Source organism: Dicentrarchus labrax, unplaced genomic scaffold (genome assembly GCF_905237075.1).
Source record: "Dicentrarchus labrax unplaced genomic scaffold, dlabrax2021, whole genome shotgun sequence".
Taxonomy (NCBI): domain Eukaryota; kingdom Metazoa; phylum Chordata; class Actinopteri; family Moronidae; genus Dicentrarchus; species Dicentrarchus labrax.
In genome coordinates, this window is record NW_026136711.1 from 23,194,185 (window position 1) to 23,215,918 (window position 21,734).

The window sequence follows — 21,734 nt, forward strand, 5'->3', positions numbered from 1 at the left end:
TACATTGATGAACACTGCATTGGATATACTCTAAAGATTAATAAAGCGAGTGAAGGGAACTATAATGGTGATGTGTAATCCTATGGTGGAGCCATAAGAGTTTTGAATAATTATTGTAATAAACAAAACACTGATCTTGTATTTTAGATACGTGTTTGTCATGTAAAAAAGTTAGTACACCCTCACCTTTACTGAAACTCCACTCATGTCTGCGTGAAACTGCAGCCAAGTATTGTTTGTAAAGTTTTACTATAATTAGATTGTTATTCATTAGAAAAAAGAATACATTTATTTTAGAAACTCTGAGTTTAATACAAACTGCAAATGCAACTGCAAAGTCATAAATAGCCAATAAAAAAAAAACCAATCATGATCAGTATAAGTGCAAGTAAATTTAAAATGTGTTAAAAGATTTGATTGAAACGATTATAAAGGAATGTCACTGTTGCAGATTATTATATAACTGTGACACAGAAATCACAAGAATGTTGGCAGAAGTTTTATCTTCACTTCAGGATTTTACTGATATTCCACTTGTTAAATCTCCATTTCAGCTTCCCAATGTGACGGTATTCATCGTGTACAAACATCATCGTTGCACTGCAAGAGAAAGTACAAGGGTTAAACATTAAATAATGAGCAAGAGGCATGTATTTACATGGTGTTGGATGTTATTCACACTTAAGGTTGAACAGCTTTTCTACGCAGAAAGTGTCTGACAGAACAGATTCGCTCCTATTTTAATCAATCCACAGGCCGCGTATCACTTGCGCTATACGCACGTAAAGCATATTTTTACACTTCAAGTCTATATTTTTCCATTTTATGCGAGTAACTACAGTGACTGCTGAGACGTGAGTGAACTACACTTAATACTGTGCGTGAATGCATCCTGTGGAGACATCGACAGAGAGCTAACTCCTCCCGTGTGGACATGCTGTAAGTTCAGTTATTGGCAGTCAATCTGCTCCAACTAATCTCCCACAAATCCAGTTTTGTGAAACATGTTTATATAACAGAACTATTAATTATCAACTTCACCTCAACACCTCAACTACAGATTAATGGTTAGAGCGAGGTTCATGTTCCAGGAGGGAAAAATGGCTTCTGTCGACATATAAATTACAACACAACCACAAAAACACAAATATTCCCAAACCAAGAGGAAATATTTTTACTATCCCAAACCACAAAATGGTCATAATGTATCTGCAGACAGCTGACAAGGGTATTGATCAATGTGGTGACTCAATAACAGTTTTAATCTCAACTCTAAATTAGAACAGAAACGTCCTTTCTCCTGTCATTTCATGAAACTCCCATTTTTGCCCCACACATTTTCTAACTCCTTAGTGATGGAGGATGATGGTGCAAGAAGAAACACTGGCCATTATTACTTCAGTTGATAGCATTGCAGTGTTTTTCTCTTTTTGCTGTGAGACATTTCAACTAGCAGGAGAAAATGTTACACAGAGATATAAGTGAAAATTTTATGTGAATTGCATATAAGAATGATTTTGAACTGATGACATGTTTCAGAAAACCAAGAGAGAAAATGACACCACATGGCTACATTGGACTTTTAAATGCTCTGTATCTGTGACTGGTGCTGTGTAGTTTTACCCTCCCAAATACCAAAGCAGTGAATTTAAATCTCAGTTATTGGACTTCTGTAACAGTTTGTTCATAGGGGAATAAAACAAGGGAGAACGTGAGTATTGTTCATGCAAAGCCCATATAGTGTATAAAACATGAAGTATTTACTTTTGGTTTAACAAAACAATGAGGAAGTAAAGTCAATGTCAACAAAAGGGTTAATGCCAAATGAGTCTCTGAGCGAAATAATATTTTGACATCTCTGTTTTCTCTTGTCTGGTACGAATTCAAATTCAGAATCTGATAAAAAGGACCAAAGTAAACCAGTCTTCATGTTCTGTTGCTGAAGTCCATTTTTGGAAACTGCCTTTGGTCTATTAATGACCCTGAGTGGTAGAGGAGAGTGGTATGCAAAAGGATCGTGGTGAAGTATGTGTTGTCTAGGCCACTGTGAAGCCCAGTGTTGTTGACTTTTAACCACTTATCTGTGGCTTACTTACAGATAAGGTGAGTTGCTCTCCAATTTATGGGATAAAACCCCATCTGCAGGCAACTTTGTCTAGACCAAGCGTTAAACATGTCTTGTTTATGGGGCCTGAGCATCATTGCACTAAAAGTTGAGACACAGAGTGTTCTTCAGGGAAATCTAGTTTGGAGGTTTTCCGTCTCTAGACGCAGATAAGAAAAATAAACACTGTCTATCAGCTGTCTGAACAGGAAAGGTTTGAACAAGACGACAGTACTTGGTTCTATCCGGATCAGCCAATGACCTCGCTTTGTTAACAAAGCATATCAGATAGCTTGTGACTCGAACTTCTTTCTGCCACATTTTGGCCCCGTCAGAGAAAACAAGGTCTATTCTGTTTCTGGGCTGCAGTGATGACATCTGTTGGTCTTCAGACAGGTCATGGGGAAGCCTACTGTACATGTTGCAATCTGACATAGTGAGTTTTGTGGGAAACAAGCAACAGAGCCAGGGGGCAAGTGCAGGGAAGGCCATGTGCTGGATGTCTGGGGCATGCCGAAAGCTCTGATGATCACAGGACTAAACCACTGTCGGTCTGGACTGGCAATTTGTTAGCTAAATGTGCTTTTATGGTATAGATCAGTGACTGAGTTCTACATTGTATTTTGTATTTTATGATTATATATTGACACCACCGAACCAGAATCAACAATGTGGCTTATTTTCTGTTCTTAAAGATAGAATCTATAGTGTTTTTGAGTAATAAATTGCGGTGTGCTATAAATACATATGTTCTGTAAATATTTACATGCCCCCAGAGTTTTTGCTCTTGACTTTTTATATTTATTTTATATTTGTTTTGCATTTGACATATGTTGATCCACAAAACTGTTGTGAGATTGCACCAAAGTAATGAGAAGGATTCAGACTCCAAAGCCATTCATAAGTGAATGTCACATTTCACCACCCTGTCCTCAAAGGTAATATGTTTTTATTTTTTACTCACAAACATGTTAAAGCTATTAATTCCTGCATGATATACTTGACATTAAATTATTTAGAGAAAATACAAGAATATATATTTCATAAATCTAGGTTAAGGCTGCCAACACTGGTTTTCCATGTTGGACTACTTATATGATAGTTGTGTTATAACATCTCTATTTGTGTTTGCAGAGCATTTTTTAAGTACAATTAAGTACAGACTGAGATCATCAGTCAAGTTTAAAGGGTTTTGGGGGCCTATGACACAGACACTGACAGACCATGAAGATGGAGTAATAGGTGTGAAATTGTCTCTGAAGAGGCTACTCTGATGCGTGTGTTGCTACTGACGTAAAAAAACAGTCTGCTGAAAGTCCAGTGTCCTTTAGTAAGCACAATGATAGCGTTTGTTTCAATTTTATTTCGCGCTTCACCATACAGCGTTAAAGGCAACTGCACCAACAATTTAAGTTGAGGGGGAAAAAGGGAACAAGATGTATTGTATCCTTGTTGTGTGTTTATGGGATGTCTTACCACCGGCCTCTGTCCTGCTTTTACCGTGGCTGAGATACCCAAAGCCTTAGAAATATCCTCCAGAGGTAGGTGGTCTCCGGGTGAATCCTGGATAAAGTGCAGTAGGACCTTTTCTCCACCTTAACAGAGCAAAATTTATTTAGGAGGAATCGTCAAGAGTGCAGCTTATGAATTTTATGCATGACAATCAAAGATTGTTATGAATTTGCTTTGGTGAACTCATGACTACGGCTGACACATAAAAGCAGTAATAAAATACAGCACAGATAATTTATTATTTTCACTGATTTCATATGCAGGTGTTACTGGTGACCAAAAATTGATACTATAATAATATCAATAATATAAATACCAGAATTCAGACAGTAAAAAAAGGTAAAGTCCTCCAAAAATTAGCAATACATTCTGGTTTTACCTCAAAGCTTCTAATCAATAACTTTGGCTAAATTGCTTCCTAAAAAACTGTATTTACCTGCTTAAAATGTCTTTTTATGTGCCGTCTTTAGAGCCTTTTTTGACATTGCTATGCACAAATCATAGTGCCAAGTCTCCCAGCAAATGATTTGCTTTCCTAATCTTGATCTGCAAATTAGGAAGGACTGTGTCTCTCCCCTCCTTTTCCTCTTGTAGTCTCATAGTTAAATCCATACACACATGGATACAAGAAATGAAGAAGTGAGGAAAGTCAGCAACCCTGGGAAGCTCTGACATTGAGGTAGAGTGGTTTGGAGAGCTTAGTACGATGATGTGAAGCAGTATTGCCCTCTAGAGGACAAAGTGAATAAATGCATCTCTTTGACCATTTATTGACCATCATTTAACTGACTGAACAAACTGTTATCAATGCCACGCTACAAGGTCATTTACATGTTGAGCCCCCCCCCGCCCGGTTCAGTAGGTTTTCTTTAACACTACTTTTCTCAATTCACTTGTACACCTTCGCAAAACCGAGCCTCACTAAAGACCCCCTCTAGTACCTTTGGCCACAATGAGCATGCCTCCGCTCTGCAGCAGATCTCCTGAGAAGTTTCCCTGGATGCCGTCAGCTTTGGCCTGAAAGCAGCAGAGGAAACATGCAGTCAGAGGTCAGTGTGTATGCCTGGTTCTGAACAACTTTGCCCCTACTCCTGTGACCACAGGACATATGAGGTGAAGTAATCATATAACCGTCAAAATACATACCTTTGCAGCTATATCTCGTACTTTCTTCCCCAAAGCAGCAGGAACCACGCTTATGGCTGTGTACCTAGAGTGTGAAACAACAACAATTTGAGGTAGGAGAGGAGATTAATATGAGTTTTTAAACCTAATGAAAAGTGAAAGATGCCTGTTTTTCCCCACAGCACACAGAGATGTATTTGTCCAACAGTCCAAAATGCAAAGATATTAAGTTTACTATAATATTAGTCAAAGAAAAGCAGCAACTAAAATGACTAAAACAATCAAATCAGCTTCACAATAATTTTCTATTGTTCAACTAATCAATTAATCAACTAACTGCTGAAGCTCCAAAGTATATAATTAAGGTTAAGACTGATCATCTTTGACAAATGGAAGCTATTCATATCAGGATCAAAGTGTCATTCATTTAAAAGAAGCAGCTTTAAGGGAATGTGGTTTTACTGTACTCACCTTTTGAAGCCCAAATCCTTGTAGGTTTTCTTTGTTTCATCAACATAAAGAGCTGGAAGAGAAGATGATTGATGATGGACTCAATAAGCATGTCTGAATCCTTTTCACACAGGTATACATTCAAACTCCCTGTTACATAAGTGACAATGCAGCTAAGTAAAGAAAATAATTGTGCAACTTAATTTTCCTTCTAGTCTAACATAGATCGGCTTATTTCAAAGTTGCCAGAAAATTGATCCTTATATTTTTATTCCTGGACAGAGTCCACTCATAAGTGGTTCAAAATGTGATAAATATTTGAATTGTGGCCAACTAACAGCAATGTGAACTGCACTGTCAGATCCTATTTCACTGTTGTTGTAATACTGCTCATCGAATCCAATGCAATTGGGAGGGTGCCTCCATTTAAACAAAACCAGGATGGGAACATTTTAATTTATTTGACTATTAATCCAATCAAAGAATTTAAGTATTGGCCCTAAAACAGGTGTTTGATTTAAAAAATAAAATACATTGTGCAATTGGATGGTTTTCTATCATAAAATGTGGTCAATAAACTGATCAATTAGGCCTGTAGTGTAAATATAGTTTTAGGGGACCAGATTTAAGACCGGTTCTACCTTGTGTGTCAATATTGTGTTTTCCAGAACAGTTAAAGCACCACATATTTTGCTGTTGTGTTAGCGCAACACAAACAAGAAAAATAACATTGTTTGTATTACAAGTGCAAGTACTGCTCACATCCTTTGAAAAACCCTCCTTCCTTGAACTCTGCCAGCCCGAACTCTTCTGGCCCGACGCCTGCCAGGGCCACACCGCTGGCTCTCAGGTCCGGCTCTAGTTTGCTGATCTCTGATGCCATCCATCGACACACCTGACAGCCAAACCTGCGCAGGAAGAACAAGACCACCGGCTGGTCCTGCCACAGAGACTGGAGCTCTACACTCTGAAATACACACACACATACACACACACACACACACACACACACACACACACACACACACACACAGAGAGAGAGAGAGAGAGAGAGAGAGAGAGAGAGAGAGAGAGAGAGAGAGAGAGAGAATCACTCACAATGAAACCACTAAACAGGTGACACATAGGCAACATATGGGAAATGGGGTGGAGGCAGATTGTACTAATTTTATCCATTATCTGTGAATTCATACATCATAGATTATAACAGTGCTATGTTATGATTCATATTCACGTGTTTTCCCTTCAGGACACCAGTATGTCACCCTAGAGGCGTCATTTGACATCAATTACCCCAATGCTGCGAGGTAATGGCAGGTTTAACACAGTATGATCTCAGCAGGGAACAAGTCAACCTAACAGGTTGTATACACATCTAAAGAGGGCATATTTAATTAAAAAGACAAACCAACCAACCGAGCAGATGTGACAAATAAGAGGAAAGCTGTACAAACTTAACAGGTTACCCAGTTTGTGACTTACCTCTTCAGTTTCAGCGCTCTTCAGCAGGTTCTTCCCAACCTGAGCGAGGTCGACTTTCGCCATTTTCAGCACGGACTGTCAACTGGCAACAAAGTTTAATTTGTACCGAGTGAAGTCTTATAGTTACGATTGAGTAACGCCCGCACAACAGTTACAAAACAACTGCATCCTGATACGCCCACTGAACTCTGCATCCAATCAGATTCTGTTGGTGCTGAACAAACAGCCAATTACAGCGCACGGTGTGAGGATCGGAGGCGGGGCTTCGTGAGGGAAACTTTAATCAAATGCATCTCATAACTGCAATCAATTTCTTTTCCTTAATAAACTATTAATGTCAGTTTTCTCTTTCCTTACAGCCGATAAGCCTGCCTTACCAGTACTAATATTAACTCAAAGTGACTGAATATAGGAAAACAACCAGTTTTTCATAATGTAGGTTGCATAAGGTGTGTTATAACTGAGCTCAAAGGTAATGAGATTTATTACATGGCTTTTGTTTGCTCTCTTCCATCACTGAGATTTGCCTTTTATTGCTGTTGCCTTTGTCCCACCTGTCTGTGCTCTATTAACCCCTGAGACAAGCAAAGCCATTGTGTTCAGCTTTTACTCTCTTTGAAAACCAGTGAACATTTAATCACTGTGCTGCACTTTAGTAGGCTACAATTTTAATGGAATTTGATTTTTATCTTCTGCCACTTCGTACTATTGCATATCAGATGAAAATATTATCTAAAATCTTACTTTGAAGATCAAGACTTTAGATTTTAATTCGTATATCTGACCATTATCCAAAACAGAAATAATGTCACAAAAATGTGGATAAAAACGTATTAAACCTGTGGTTCAGTGACAATAAATTAAATACATCAGGGCCTTAGGGGGTATCCCTCCTGTATCAAGCTAGACAACCTGCGAGCCAAATCTTATTACAAGTCAATTATGTGATGAGTCTGCTATCAGAGGAAGGCCAAAACTCACTTCAGTATTTCTACAGGGACCGTTACATCCTGATACAGTTAATGAAATAAGGTATCCAGAACATTGGGATGTTATTAGGCTAACTTTAATGGGATTGTGTAAATAATTCTATAAGGAGTTCTGTCTATAACTGCGCCATTTGAAAAGTGTCCTGAGATAACTTCTGTTATGAATTGGCGCTATACAAATAAAACTGAATTGAATTGAATATTAAATATATATAAATATAAAAGATAAATATATATATATTTCTAAAAAAAAAAAAAAAACCTAAATGTGGTGTCTGTTTACAAATATATTAATAAAACACAAGCACAGCCCAGAAACTTCAACAAAAACAGTGAAGAGATACCTGCAGCCTCACAGCAGTCTGCCATGACATAATAATGACTGCACTCTTTTTAGGGGAGCTAGTTCCTGTCTTGTGTATGCTGGCTCACTAAATGGTCCATTTGATGGTTCTGAGTCATTGTTAATGACATTTGTTTCACTTTCTTCATCTATCTGTCTTAGACATCGTAATGCATCACAGTCTCCTCAAGGATAATGGAAGTTTTATCTTAAGATGTATTTCATTGATCTTACATTGCTTGCACTTTTTGTGACATTCTAACTTTAATTTATTTAAGTTTAATTTTATTTGTTACATTAAGTCCACATAAGTCCACATAAATACACCAGAAACCTTTACAACAGTAGTCTACTGTTGTTTTATATGTTCCAGGATTTCCTGCTGATTTTGTGTAAAAGAAGATCATAAACTGAACATTTTGAATTACACAACTCATTGTTTCAGAATAGAAGCAGTAAGACATGTTTGCACACTACAGTAGTAGACGGTGTATAATTGAACCAACAGTGGTTTTGCGACCAGTGACATAAATATAAATGAAAAACGCATGAATAATTTACACAAGTATACACATTAAACAAAAAAAAAAAAGATTGCAATTTATGTAACCCCATCACATGCAGTTTTCCCCTTTCCTGTTTAAGTAGTTTTACACATATATATTCAGCTTTTTCCACTTATTTAGTTTGGCTCTATAATGTTTAGACATGTACATAATAGTTAAATGTACTTACCTATTACCTATTTTTGTTCAGCTTTGTTGCCCTTGTTTCTGCTGCATTCTATCTTCCTGTAAATTGTTATTAAAACTGTGTGTCAATACATTGAAAGACTCAAATTCCTTGTATGTGTACATACTGCAGGCATTTCCCCCAATAAGTAAACCGTGCCATTAAGCTTTATAAACCTATTATCTAACTAAGAGATAGACAACAAAGTGCTTGATCCATCGATGTACCTGCACAAAGTTAAGAGCCAGTCAGCTGACAAATCACCGACTGACTCATTATCATGCTCTGCAGCTCAGAGGATGGATACAGTGGAGATACAGATGTGTTTTGACTGTCCGCGGCGGTGCTGATGTTGCAGGGAGGGGCGTGACGTCACGGGAGAGACCGGGAGGAAGCGGTGAAGGGGGGAGAGGAGGAGAGGGGGAAGGAGAAGGGACGGAGAGGAGAGAGCAGGGGGGATGACTGCATCAAAAGGAAAAAACAAAACAACAATCATGACTCCCGTAATTCATCCATCGTTTTTCTTTTATAAATCATAATGTTTGGTCTGGTTACCTACACAGTGTGCCGCAATAAATGACGAGCTTCCCCGATAAGGTAATTATCATCTTTCAATTTGCACGCCTGCTTCGTCTTCTAACACAGTTAACTCGATTGTGTGATCTCCACCTTTAGGACCACATGTCAAATTGAGGAAAATTTCAAGGATCATTACCCGAATAAATAAAATAAAAATAATTAAAAAAAAAACAATCGATCGGCTACGTGGCTACATATAGGATATGTAATCATCAAATGTTTAGTTTAAATCTGAGCGATGATGATGCGTAATCCTTGTAACTGTCTTGAAAGCCGTCATTAAAGCCCCCAGCGGCCCCCATTGTTTCCGATTTAAGCTTCCTCCATGAAAAATTAAAATGGAAACAGGCTTCATGAGAGCGGTGCCGCATACTACACTGCTGCCACGCCGAGCACATGGGCTTTGCGCACAACACTAACATGCGCATTGGTTGCAGTGCGTCGTGCCCATCATTGCTGTGCCATCGTTGCTGTCTGCTGATGACTGCAGTGTCCTCTTGGTAGCACTACATAACCATTAGCAAGTTACTCAGATTACTTCTGTGCTACATTGTGATGATCTTGAATGACCTCTAATGTGAAACCCCAACCTAAAGCAAGGTTTAACTTGACAATGTTTCTCATCCTTGTATTTATGCTTCAGTGTAAGCTGGCTTGAGAGAGATGTCATCTCCGGGCATGGGTACCCCCAGTGACCCCCTTTTGGCCAGTCCAGGAGGGAGGTTATCCACAGCTCAGGAAGGTATCTGGAGGAGCTCACTCCCCAAAACTGCCAGCTTCCCAACGTCCACCACTCGGCACCTGAGTCACAGAGCCAACAACTTCCAAAGACAGCCAAAGCGTCGGAAGCTGATAAGACCTTCGCCACCTCCGCCGCCCAACACACCCTGTCCCCTGGACCAGCTGGACCTCAGTGAGCTTCCCCCGAGGCGTACCTTCCAAGAACTGCTCTTCAATGGCTGCATACTGTTTGGTATTGAATTTAGCTATGCCATGGAAACAGCCTATGTGACTCCTGTGCTTCTACAGATGGGCTTGCCTGATCAATTCTACAGCTTGGTGTGGTTTATTAGTCCAATACTGGGTGAGTGAACAGCAAGACTAGATGACCACCTGGTGGACACGGATGTGTGATACATCATCGTGTGATTCTGAGTGGCAATAATCTTGTGCAGTACAATCTCTTTGGACTCTAACCTTGACCTCTGTCTTTGGCTTGAAGGGTTCCTCGTTCAGCCTCTCTTGGGAGCATGGAGTGATCGTTGTACATCCCGGTTTGGGCGAAGGAGACCCTTTATTTTTGCCTTGGCTATAGGTAAGAAATGTACTCCAGTGATTTGGTATTATGTAAGCGCTACTTATGTAAACTTAAGAGAGAAATGTTTTTTAAAAAATCATCAAAACTAATGCAACAGAGGCTGAGATATCCTGACTTTTAGTCCATAATAGTAGGCAAAAACACACAAAAAGTGGATTCTATGCTTCCCATAATACAACTTGATTCACATCTTTTGTTAGACCTTTCCTACCTTGTAAATGCACTGAGATACTTTGTTGATGTCACTAATATTGTTTAGACATGACTCCTCCAGAGCCACTTAAGATATTATACAACAGTTTTGACTGATTTTAAACTACTCTCCATGACTAGTGAATTGACAGTGCCCCTTTAAGGATGGATACATGCCTGATTTTTTTCCCCACTTAGCAAGATGTCTGTTGAACTATAGTACTGACGTTTAAATAACTTAAGTTTCTTCTGCCTTTCTCCCTCACAGGGGCTTTGGTCGGTCTATCCCTGGTGCTGAACGGACGGGACATTGGAAGTGCGCTGGCTGACACAGCATCAAATCACAAGTGGGGAATTATCCTGACAGTGTGTGGTGTGGTTCTGATGGACTTCAGTGCTGATTCAGCCGACAACCCGAGTCATGCCTACATGATGGATGTGTGCAGCCCTGAGGACCAGGATCGGGGGCTGAACATCCATGCACTACTGGCAGGTAAGAACACCCTTTGTACAGTCCAAAACTCAGGGTTACTTTGTCATTATATATTACTAGCATAGCAGATGGCAGCTAAAACTTCCATTCTTTCAAGATAATTTGGAGAAAAAGACCTAAAACAGTTACCAATCATTGCAAATGATAATTTTGTTGTTTCTTAATCTTGCACTGCAGGACTAGGAGGTGGATTTGGCTACATTGTAGGCGGCATCAACTGGGACCAGACACAATTTGGAAGGTCGATGGGAGGTCAACTGCGGGTCATATACATGTTCACGAGTGTCACTTTGGTGATCGCCACAGCCATGACTCTGATGAGTATCCCCGAGCGGCCCCTACCAAAGAGCCAACCTAACAAAAACTCTGGCAAAAATCATCTAAAAAGCCCTAGCCTCGCTCTCCCTCCCTCTCCCCCTGTTCCCCCAGGATCCGCTTTGGGACTGGATGAGGAAGATATGGATGGTCTTTACAGCTACAATTTCTCTACAAACGCTCGCCCCTCCAACTCTGACCCTCTGGCCCATTCTTGCAGTGCCAATGCACGTCTCTGTGCTGGTCTCACTAGCCCCATATCGCCCCTGAGCCCCCTCACACCAAAATATGGCAGCTTTATTAGTCGGGACAGCTCACTCACTGGAATCAACGAGTTTGCCTCCTCACTGGGAACCTCCTATATAGACAGTGTGCTCATAAACTGCTACACAGGTCAGCAGACACCACAGGCCCTGGCCTCCAACTCCACCACTGCCCCCCTGCCTCCAGGAGACTCCCCTCCTCCTGACGAGTCCACACAGGGAGCAGTAAGCCATCCTGCGGGACAGGCCCAGGCTGATGTGGTCTCTCATCCAGCTGGGGAAGCTCAGGATGCAGAAGCGCCACAGCCTGAGGGAGATGCGCAATCTCATGGAGCATCTCAGGTCACAGCTGGGGCTCAACCTGGTGCAGGGTCACATCGGGGCTCTTCTGCTGGTATCCTGAAGCGACCCCAGAGTCTTGCACTAATTGAGGAGCCCATGGCAACCCAGATTGTTGGGCTAGAGAATGGTCGCAGGAGAACTGTGACCTTTAGCCAGCAGGTCAGACACATATTTGAAAATGACAGAAGCTGTTTAGTCAGTAGCCACCACAGCATTTTAAAACTCAGTGTCTGTCTTTTTTTTCTCCGATGAAGGTTGCAAACATTTTGCTGAATGGTGTGCGCTATGAGAGTGATCTGAGTGAGAATGTGGAGACAGGAGAATCCCAAATGTCAATGAAGCTGCTGTGTATAGCCATCTACAGGATGCCTCCCTCTCTGCGGAGTTTATGCACTAATCATTTTTTGGGTGAGAATAATCACTTTTTAAACTTAGCTGCACATTAAACCCTGTAAAACACCTTAAAAACTATGTGTTTTGTGTTATGCTCTTACTGTTTCTCTCTAGGCTGGCTGTCCTTTGAAGGTATGCTGCTCTTCTACACTGACTTTATGGGAGAGGTTGTGTTTGAAGGTGACCCAAAGGCACCCCATGACTCCGAGGCTTACCAGCGCTACAATGCTGGTGTTAGCATGGGCTGCTGGGGCATGTGCATCTATGCATTCAGTGCTGCTTTCTACTCAGGTAAGCTACACTCGTTATCACAGCTGCTCTGTCATTTTTACCTGGAATTTGTCTGCTTACATTTGTTCCTTCTGTTTGTCTTTGTTTCTTCTTCAACTTCCAGCCATATTGGAGAAACTGGAGGAGCGTTTCTCTCTTCGCACTCTATATTTTTTTGCCTACCTGGCGTTTGGTTTGGGCACGGGCCTGGCCACACTATCCACGAACCTCTACGTGGTACTTTCTCTCTGTGTCACCTATGGGGTGCTCTTCTCCTCTCTATGCACGCTGCCTTACTCTCTGCTGTGTGAATACTACCAGAGTCCTCAGGTCAGTATCTAGATATGTGTCATACTAAGGTGTAGGATCATTTGTAGTTGCTTCATGGTATCACGTTCAAATTCCCCTTTCTTGCAACTATACGGCAAGCCGGAGCCAGCAGCCAGTTAGCTCAACCTAGCACAAAGACTCTAAATGAACTCCATCTCTAAAGCTCCTTAATTAGCATGTTATATATAATCTTTTTTTTTAATCAGTACAAAAAACAAAGTATAATGACTCTTGGTGGTCTTATGGAGGATTGTGTGTCTGACTATTTCTTGAGCTTTCGAGGCACTGGTAGCTGGATTTTATTACCTTGAATAGAACCTGTTTCCAGCTAAGCTAAGCTAGCCATATGATGGCCGTAGTTTCATATGCATGGATGCAGACATGAGAGTGTCAATCTTCACATCTAACTCTCAGCATGAAAGCAATTGCAGTGCATTTCCCAAAATGTTGAATTATTCAATTAACCCTGTCATTTGTTATGCATCACATTAATTGATCATATAACTAAACTTTGCACTTTTGTCCCTCAGTTTTGTGGCTCATCAGAGGAAGGGACCAGACGAGGGATGGGGGTGGACATCTCTCTGCTCAGCTGCCAGTATTTTCTGGCTCAGATCCTGGTCTCTGTGGCGATGGGACCTCTGACCTCACTGGTGGGTGGGGCCCAGGGAGTGATGTACTTTTCAAGCCTGATGTCATTCGTGGGCTGCCTGTACTCCTCTCTCTGCGTGGTGTACCAGCTGCCCCCCCCTGAGGGTGAGCCCCCCGAAAGCGAGACCCAGCCACTGTTGGTGCACATTTAGGGAAAAAAAAAAAGCCTCTTAGTTTACTTTACCTCACGCACACACTCAACGGCACACACGCTCTCACGCTGTTGCTTAGTGTCCGAGTGTGTTGACCTTCACGGCACTGATAGGACCAACACACTGTACACCCTGCCGCACACTGTACAGCACAATTCCATATATTGTTTCACACTAATCAGCACTGTTCTTCTCAGAGCTAGACAGACAGACAGACAGACATTGGCCACTGCTCTAATATGTGTAAACATGACCCGTGTGTTCATACAGTGTGTGTGCCCATGCATCTTTTCCTAACTTTTGCAAACGAATGTGTGACCTTTTTGAATGCAGTGTGGGGCAAATGGATGTGTGTGTGTGTTTGTGTGTCCGAGAGAGAGACTGACCTCTTTTAGTATAGATGAGTCTATGCTGTTCTTGTGTCTGATTCTTTGCTGTAAAATCTTGCATTATCTTTTCTTGCTTGTTGGTGTTTGGTATAGAAATGTTGATCACTACGTACAGGCTAACCACAGCTTTCCCCTCTTTTTCTTCCTTTTATCAGTTGCCTAATGTCTGCATGAGCTGCAACGTAAATCTCTCAAAGCCTTGTGTTAAAATTTTGTTTTGGTCATACGGCCAAGGGAATGTCTACCTGCCTGTTTCTCTGAGTTAGCATATTAGCATCACACCTTAGGCAGGTCTATCTGACTAAATGAATGTGCTGCCAGTGACCACTCACACGTTAATACTTCATTAATTCAAGAGCTCTTCTGGCATAATTTAGCAAACACATACTGAATATTCACATGAAGCTGAACAACGCTTAATCACAATTACAGTCTTGAAGGGCTTCACATTGTTCACATTTTAACAGCAAATAAAAACAACACTTTCCACACAGTCCAGTCATTATGAGTGCTATCCCCCAAATTTCACACTTTGGTGCTGGGTGACTCTTAATCAAGTCCCAAGTATCAGTACAATGCCAATTAAACTCAGCATAGAGCCATGACTAATAGGATGACACACACTGGTACACAAATGTTCAAAAAACACAGAGAAATGTGTGCTGGTGGCAAATTCTGTCTGGGCCCTCACTAAGCCATGGACAGCCGTGAGCTGTCACCCTACTCCTGGCAATGCCATTGTAATAATGACAGTGATTCTTGTCATTATCAGGAAGAGGAGAAGTTGAAACTGGGGTGTGAATCAACAGTCAGTCGGAAACCGAACAAAACAGAAGAACAGCAAACAGGGAGAAGACTCATGTGAACTATGGGTAACCCTGCAGGTGGACAACATTGAAAGAAAAGACTGTGGGGGTTCTTAGAGCCAGCAGCAAGTGCTTATTGTCATCTTTAGGGCGCATGCTTTAGGTAGAAGGCTTCTGCTCCACCACGCTCAGCCCATCAACTCAGTATAGTGATGACCTCTCATTTGTTATCAGAGTTCCTCACAGGAAGTATTCAACTTCTTTCCCCTTTTTCCATTCTAAAGAAGCCATCTTCATCAGAAAAATGGTACATGTAATTTATTTTTTACATCTGTTGTGCCATGGAAAACAGTATGCTTTGTCTGTTCAGCCTCAACACACGCACCATACATGACTTCAGGGCTTTCCCCAAGAGGTTAACTTTAGTATATGACCTGTTTTATGCTGACCATTGTGATGGTTTCATTGACTGGCTCACACACTGATCACCCCAACATTATGGTGCCAGTCATAATTGCTGCCTCAGCAGAATGTCAATAATTGCCTACTATTAAAGCCTCCTGGACTGACTGGATGCACGCCATGCTAACGTTTCTGAGGAAACAGTAACTGTATGGATCATGCTGTTGCAGCTTGCTTGAGAAAAATAACAAAACACTGAGTTTTTGTGTTCTATGGTACCACCTATTGCTCAATATTAGCAGTGTTACTGTAAAAGCTACTTTTATTCAGGGTTCATTTAAAACTAAAATGATAATTTTGCCATTTTGGACTCCTGTGTGAATTATTGTTATACTTTTGTCACTGATTATCATGATTGCCCAGACCAGTGGTCACTCTAGTTGACTTGAGATAGTGATCTGCAATCTTTAAGTACACCACACGGGGGAGCCAGAAGACCCAAAACCACAATTCATTGATTCTGTGCACCCTTTTCCATTACCAAGTGAGTGAGCTTATTCCTGTTCCTTCCTGCATCTAAGCCAGCCATTTTCCATGTTAAGAAAAAAAAAAAATGGGTCAAGTGACATCATCTACTTAAAAAGCCATGGTTTTAAGAAGCAGTGATGATATTTACACATGTAACATACACACAAAGTCGATCTACTTAAGTAAAAAGACAATTTATTTGTTAATCAGAATATACAAAGCAGTGGCTGAAGTAACCGAATGTCATTCTGGTTCTGAAAAAGGCAGTCTTGGACACAAAACTGGGCCACCCAGCCATTAACATAAAACTCATTAAGAAAAACAAAGTATAAATGGTACAAACTTGCGTGGAATGCATACAGAACAAATGACCAAAGCTTTAAGATTTAAGAGGGGTTAATTAACATCGCAAAATCCTGCCTCCAAACACAAGATCAAGTAATCTCATCATGGAGGCACAAGACAGAGCACCTTTATTCATTTGCACCATCTGTTATGTTAACAGGGCAGCCAAGCCAAGGATTAAGTAGCAGCTCAACACAAAAAAAAATCATGCCTCAACTAATAATGCTAACAACTGTCTATTAGCCCCTGCTTAAAACTTATCTTTGGTCCTTTAAGTGAATCTGAGAGGTCAACATGAGCCTGGGAGGAGGTGAGCAGCTGCCTGTATGAATGAATCATCTGGTCAGCACTGACATCAGAGATTGTGCTTCTAACATACCGATATAAAACCTCAAGAAATTAAAAAAAAAAAAAAAAACTGGTCTCATGGTGTGGCCCTATTTGTACAAGTAATAAAAAAAAAAGCTCATTTTGAAGACCAATAAATAACATTTCATAAAAAAAGAATGCAGGGCCACTATGTTTCAGGACTCCAGTGCAATGTGATAACATGGGAGCAAACAAAAAGAAATATTTTTCAAAAGATACAGAAAGCACAAGCTCTACAACACAATGTTGACCAGGCTGGTAAGACAGTGCTGCAAACAAGTAGCAGGGCAGAGACTTAAGCCTCCACTTCTGCCTCTTTTGAATCTCCATTTTCCTCTGTCTTCTGCTTTTTTGTCTCCACCTTCTCCTAATATAAAAATAAAAATAAACACATTTCATACATTAGCAAAGATCACCAGATTAGTCAACACATAACAATTGTTTATGATTGTATGGTTTCAGACTGGTGACAACCCACCTCTTCCTCTTCAGCTGCACGCTTCACAGGCTGTGCTTCAGTCTCCTCAGCAGGGGGCGCCTCCTCTGCTTTCCCTGTAAGGACAGTTTGTCACTTCAGAAAATACATCCTTTACTTTTGGGTGTAAATCAGGACAAGATTCATGGGGAAAATGTGTCTCGTCTTGAACTCAAGGACACACACACACACCAGCATTTTTGAGGCAACTCATAAGCAATGAGATAAGAATAAGAAATGTAGAGACTTATTAAACAGTCCTTTTTCTGAATACAGTAGTAATGGTGCTTTATATGAACATACCATCTCCGTTTTTCTCCTCTGTGGGTTTTTCCACTTTGTCGCTGTGATCAGCACCATTCTGAATGAAGAGAGGGAAAATGTCAATCCATAACACACCATGTGTCACAATTAGGCCTTTTTTTTTAAAAATGTGAGTTATGGACAACATTAGAAAGAGAATGCAAAAAGTACACAAATAGATCAAAACACTGAATCCCAAACATATCTGAAATAATCCTCCCAGAGTCTTACATGTACAGACTCCTCTGGGAACACTTAAAAAGGGCATGTGTGTGTGAAGCTCTTATCACTCCCCAGAGGATTAGGACTTGAGACACCAATGAAAAAAGGAAAAAAAACCGTCTACGGACTTGCTAACTAACATCTGTGCCATTTCACAACCCAAACAAAGCCACTGTGTGGAGAGCAGCTGAACAGGAGGAAGAGGGGGGAGAGAGGCGGGTGTGCAGCGACACCTGCATGATGAGGGGTGCAAAGACAAAAGGCCATGAGGCTGGTCCTCGTCTCAAAACTCACTGTGCCATTGGCAGGTGCGTCTCCGTTGTCGGTCTTCTTCTTCTCCTCCTTCTCCTTCTTCTCCTTCTCCACCACTTCTACTTCTTTCTTCTCCTTCAGCTCCTACAAAATAAAAGCACGTCCCTTAAATTAAGAGTTTATTCTGATATAGTGTCACACGCTGCTCGCCGCGGTCTGGTTTTAATTAGAAGAAAGCTCGTTTGTCGTATCTGATTTAACTCTAAATGAAGGAAGAGTGTCTTATAATGCAACAGTGGTACTAGTGAAGGTTTTTTTTATTTTTTATCGCAAACCGGTAATGTAGCGTTAAGGTTACTGTGGCTTCCCGCCCACAGCAGCAGCGCCGCTTCAACCAGCTGTACCGTTTCTACCGCTTTGTCTGCTCAACAAGACATTTTTTAGCAAACCACATCACATACGTTGGAGTTTCCAGACACATTATTTAGCTGTCGACGCTAAAAAAAATTTACAAACAAGTCCACTTCTGTAGAGTATGACTGTCGACAAGTGATATTTCAAGATAACAGTTATTTAAGTAATTGACATTTCGCCCCCCTCCCGCAATTATTGTTTTAACTTACATGAAGTAACATTAATGGTAACGTTTATTACAGCCGCCGAATAAACCGAGGTTTACTGAACACGAACCTAGCTTAATCAACTGTTAACACAAATAAAACAACAACTTCTAAAAAAAAAAAAAAAAGTTCACAAAATCTTTTAACACGACAGTTCAACCGGAAAAAAAAAGAAAAACAAGAAAACAATGAAACGCACCTTGGCGGTAACCTCTGCAGTTGCAGTCGTGTCAACAGCTGTGTCGGCCATGGTTAATTTAGTGAATTATATTATATTCCTGTTCAGAAAAAAAGGTTTTTTGTTGTTTTTTATTTATTTATTCTTAGCTCTTTGCCTCCGTGTGGATAGTCCAAAGACGCTGAGGGAGAAATGATGTCTGCCCGTCTCCGCTTTTCTCTCGAGCTCGTTGAAAATCTACTCTCGTTGGATACAGCGAGTCCATCCCGCACCTGATTGGTCGATGTCGACCCCCGGAGCATTCTATTGGAGGAATTTCCTGTCAATCTTGACGAGACGTCCCGCCTACTGGATATCTCATCGTTGATTGGTCAATTGTTTTAAAGCGCTGCACTATGATACCACAGTTCTTTTTTTTTTTTTTCCTACTACCCATCAGTTAGCGATTGATCTTTTACCCAAATTTAAACAATGGATGTAAGTGCCCCGTTGTTAAAGTTATTATAATCTACCAGAATCTACTGACGGCTGAATGTTCTCTTTAGTAGATGGATTGTAAAAGTTTATAAATACATGAACATGGACGGAATCTTTTGTCTTAGCGCTCTTTCTCTGCAGAGATGGGGTGTCAAATTACATGCAAAAATGAATAATGTGACGAAGTGAAAACCATGCGGCCCCTCCCCCTTTCTATATTTAACACTTGTAACGACATGTGTTCCTGCTTAAGTGTGCTTATACTTTCACTATCTTGCAAACCTGACTGAATTGAGTCAGTAACAGTGCAATTTGGACATTAAACACACAAATCACAATTAGCCTAAGCAATTTATTCTATTACAAAACTATATCATCTAAAGACATACTTCTAAAGCCTGAGAGCTATACATCAATTATACAAAAAATCTTTCAAACACTAAAACTGGACAAACAATGAATAATACAAATAAAATAAATAAAAGATATCCATGTATTTGAATTTATAAATGTCAGTTAAACTTAGATTATTATAGTTCCCGCTTAGTATTAGAACCATCAGTAAGGGAACCTAATAGTCAGTTTCAGGCAATATTTGAAACAGCAAAAGAAAGAAAACATGTTTCACACACTGACTGAGGATAGGCTAAACCATAAATATATTGCTTTGTGATTTGTGAGTCTATCAGAGACAACAATGGGGTGTGAGGTGTGATATAGTTAACTACCGCAAGTGTGTGTGTGCCTACAGTAGCTACTGTGTGGAAAGCTTTACAGTATGCATTCACAACTATTGTCATTGTATACTATTAAAGGTGATAGTGAGTAGCCTACACTTTTCAGAGCGGACGAGGGGCCTCTGCAAATACATCTGAGTCGAAGTCTAAATCACACAATAGAAGTGACCTTGCTATCAGAGCAACACAAACACATGAAAAATCATAGTATTCGCTCTATGAATACAGCGTCTTGAAGGGATTTTCCAGACCTCACAGACGCTTCTGAAACTGTAATGTCTCTCATTTATATTTCAGGTCTGACAAAACATGATTTAAACATTCTTTACCTGCAGACATTTTCCCCTTTTCCTGTTAATTAAGAACCCTTTGGTCTTATTGATGACCTATACTGGCTTTTTACCTTCTTCAGGAGTTTTCTGAGGGGAACTTTCTTTGCTCGTCACTGCGCTCATCCAACTGTCAAACCAAAGGAAGTGGCAACACACAACTTTGTGGGCCCTGAACTCTGTAATTTCAGCCTGTTTATGGTCAGTGCCTCACTGTAAGTCAAATAAAGGAAAAACTTTTTTTTTTCACAGGTGAAATCTACATATTCTGTGGAACGACACAATTGAATTCCTCAACTATCGACAAAATCCTTTGACCGTGAACAACACTATTTGCCACGCCTGTCATTGTTTTCGCCCACACGCAGCTATCATTTATTTTCATGAAACATTCACCTGTAGTTATCAGATAGATAGATAGATAGATAGATATTATCAGATAGTTGTCAGAGCAACAGTGTAATTTCCACTTAAAATATTTCTAGACAGCCCTACTAATGTTTGTATCCTGAAATTTCCCAAACAGGCAAGGAGGATATCTTGACTCAAGTATTTATTTTAGCCTCTAATTTTAGGGCCTACTGGGACCTAATCCTATACCGCCTCAGTTATCTTCTCCATGCCATGCCAGAATACAAGCCACTGATTTTGCAGAAGCCTCCAGACCCTATTTAGTCATTCACCTCACATTCAGCTGAAATATAATTATAAAGACTGTAATTAACATGCAGAGATCAAAGAGTTGTGTGTCAGTGTACTAGCGGGTTACTTTGAGATTTATTTTCTGTCTCACATAAGGGTTTATTTTTTCATTTAAGCTGAGTCTGTTGCTCTACCATCACATTAAACCTGCTAACAAGACAAGGGCTCATCCTAGCATTGCATTAAGTGTTATCCTTTTGTGTGGGAAATGAAGACCATGTGGAGACTGCAGAGCATTGAAGCAGACATCCACAATGTAATGGCCTCAGTGTGTGCAGAAACTTCAGTAGGTCCATGGGAGGAGCAGAAGAGCAGACTGAAATACAGGCATTACTCACTCTTTTCTGTAACTGGAAAATGGGAGCAATCAGAGAGAGGGGGGGTGTTTGTGAGATCATTTCCTGTCTTTTTTCCCCCCTCATTTGCCTACCTCGACATGTTTCCATGTGCCACCAATCTGTTACAAAGAAAAAATCTGTCTATGGGCAGCCTGTTCATTTTGCAGGTAAAGAAGTTAACCTAACTGTTGCAGCCAATAGGGCAGTCAAGGAAAAGTAGAAAAAGA

General features: G+C 40.5%; 3 protein-coding genes across 4 annotated transcripts; 1 reads left to right on the forward strand and 2 right to left on the reverse strand.

The window, feature by feature from the left end:
- Window positions 1-287: 287 nt before the first annotated feature.
- On the reverse strand, window positions 288-6,843 carry prxl2b (peroxiredoxin like 2B). Its single transcript, XM_051416128.1, has 7 exons — window positions 6,674-6,843; window positions 5,954-6,158; window positions 5,213-5,264; window positions 4,763-4,826; window positions 4,558-4,633; window positions 3,581-3,699; window positions 288-600 (listed from the first exon to the last, which is right to left on the reverse strand). Exons 1-7 carry the CDS (start codon window positions 6,734-6,736, stop codon window positions 574-576), a joined length of 606 nt encoding a protein of 201 aa, XP_051272088.1. The 5' UTR covers window positions 6,737-6,843; the 3' UTR covers window positions 288-573.
- A 1,507-nt stretch (window positions 6,844-8,350) lies between these two features.
- On the forward strand, window positions 8,351-15,995 carry slc45a1 (solute carrier family 45 member 1). Of its 2 annotated transcripts, XM_051416113.1 has the most exons (10): window positions 8,351-9,334; window positions 9,960-10,400; window positions 10,539-10,631; window positions 11,095-11,319; window positions 11,497-12,398; window positions 12,494-12,647; window positions 12,747-12,923; window positions 13,027-13,232; window positions 13,763-13,988; window positions 15,197-15,995. In XM_051416113.1, the coding sequence occupies exons 2-10, from the start codon at window positions 9,980-9,982 to the stop codon at window positions 15,223-15,225; spliced, it is 2,433 nt and encodes an 810-aa protein (XP_051272073.1). In that variant the 5' UTR covers window positions 8,351-9,334; window positions 9,960-9,979; the 3' UTR covers window positions 15,226-15,995. The 2 variants fall into 2 exon arrangements, with proteins under 2 accessions (XP_051272073.1, XP_051272072.1); XM_051416112.1 differs by having other exon boundaries at window positions 13,763-15,995.
- A 343-nt stretch (window positions 15,996-16,338) lies between these two features.
- si:ch211-222l21.1 (prothymosin alpha) lies at window positions 16,339-19,147 on the reverse strand. The gene is made up of 5 exons (XM_051416129.1): window positions 18,946-19,147; window positions 18,169-18,270; window positions 17,653-17,710; window positions 17,353-17,426; window positions 16,339-17,241 (listed from the first exon to the last, which is right to left on the reverse strand). The coding sequence occupies exons 1-5, from the start codon at window positions 18,994-18,996 to the stop codon at window positions 17,170-17,172; spliced, it is 357 nt and encodes a 118-aa protein (XP_051272089.1). The 5' UTR covers window positions 18,997-19,147; the 3' UTR covers window positions 16,339-17,169.
- Between the last annotated feature and the right edge of the window lie 2,587 nt (window positions 19,148-21,734).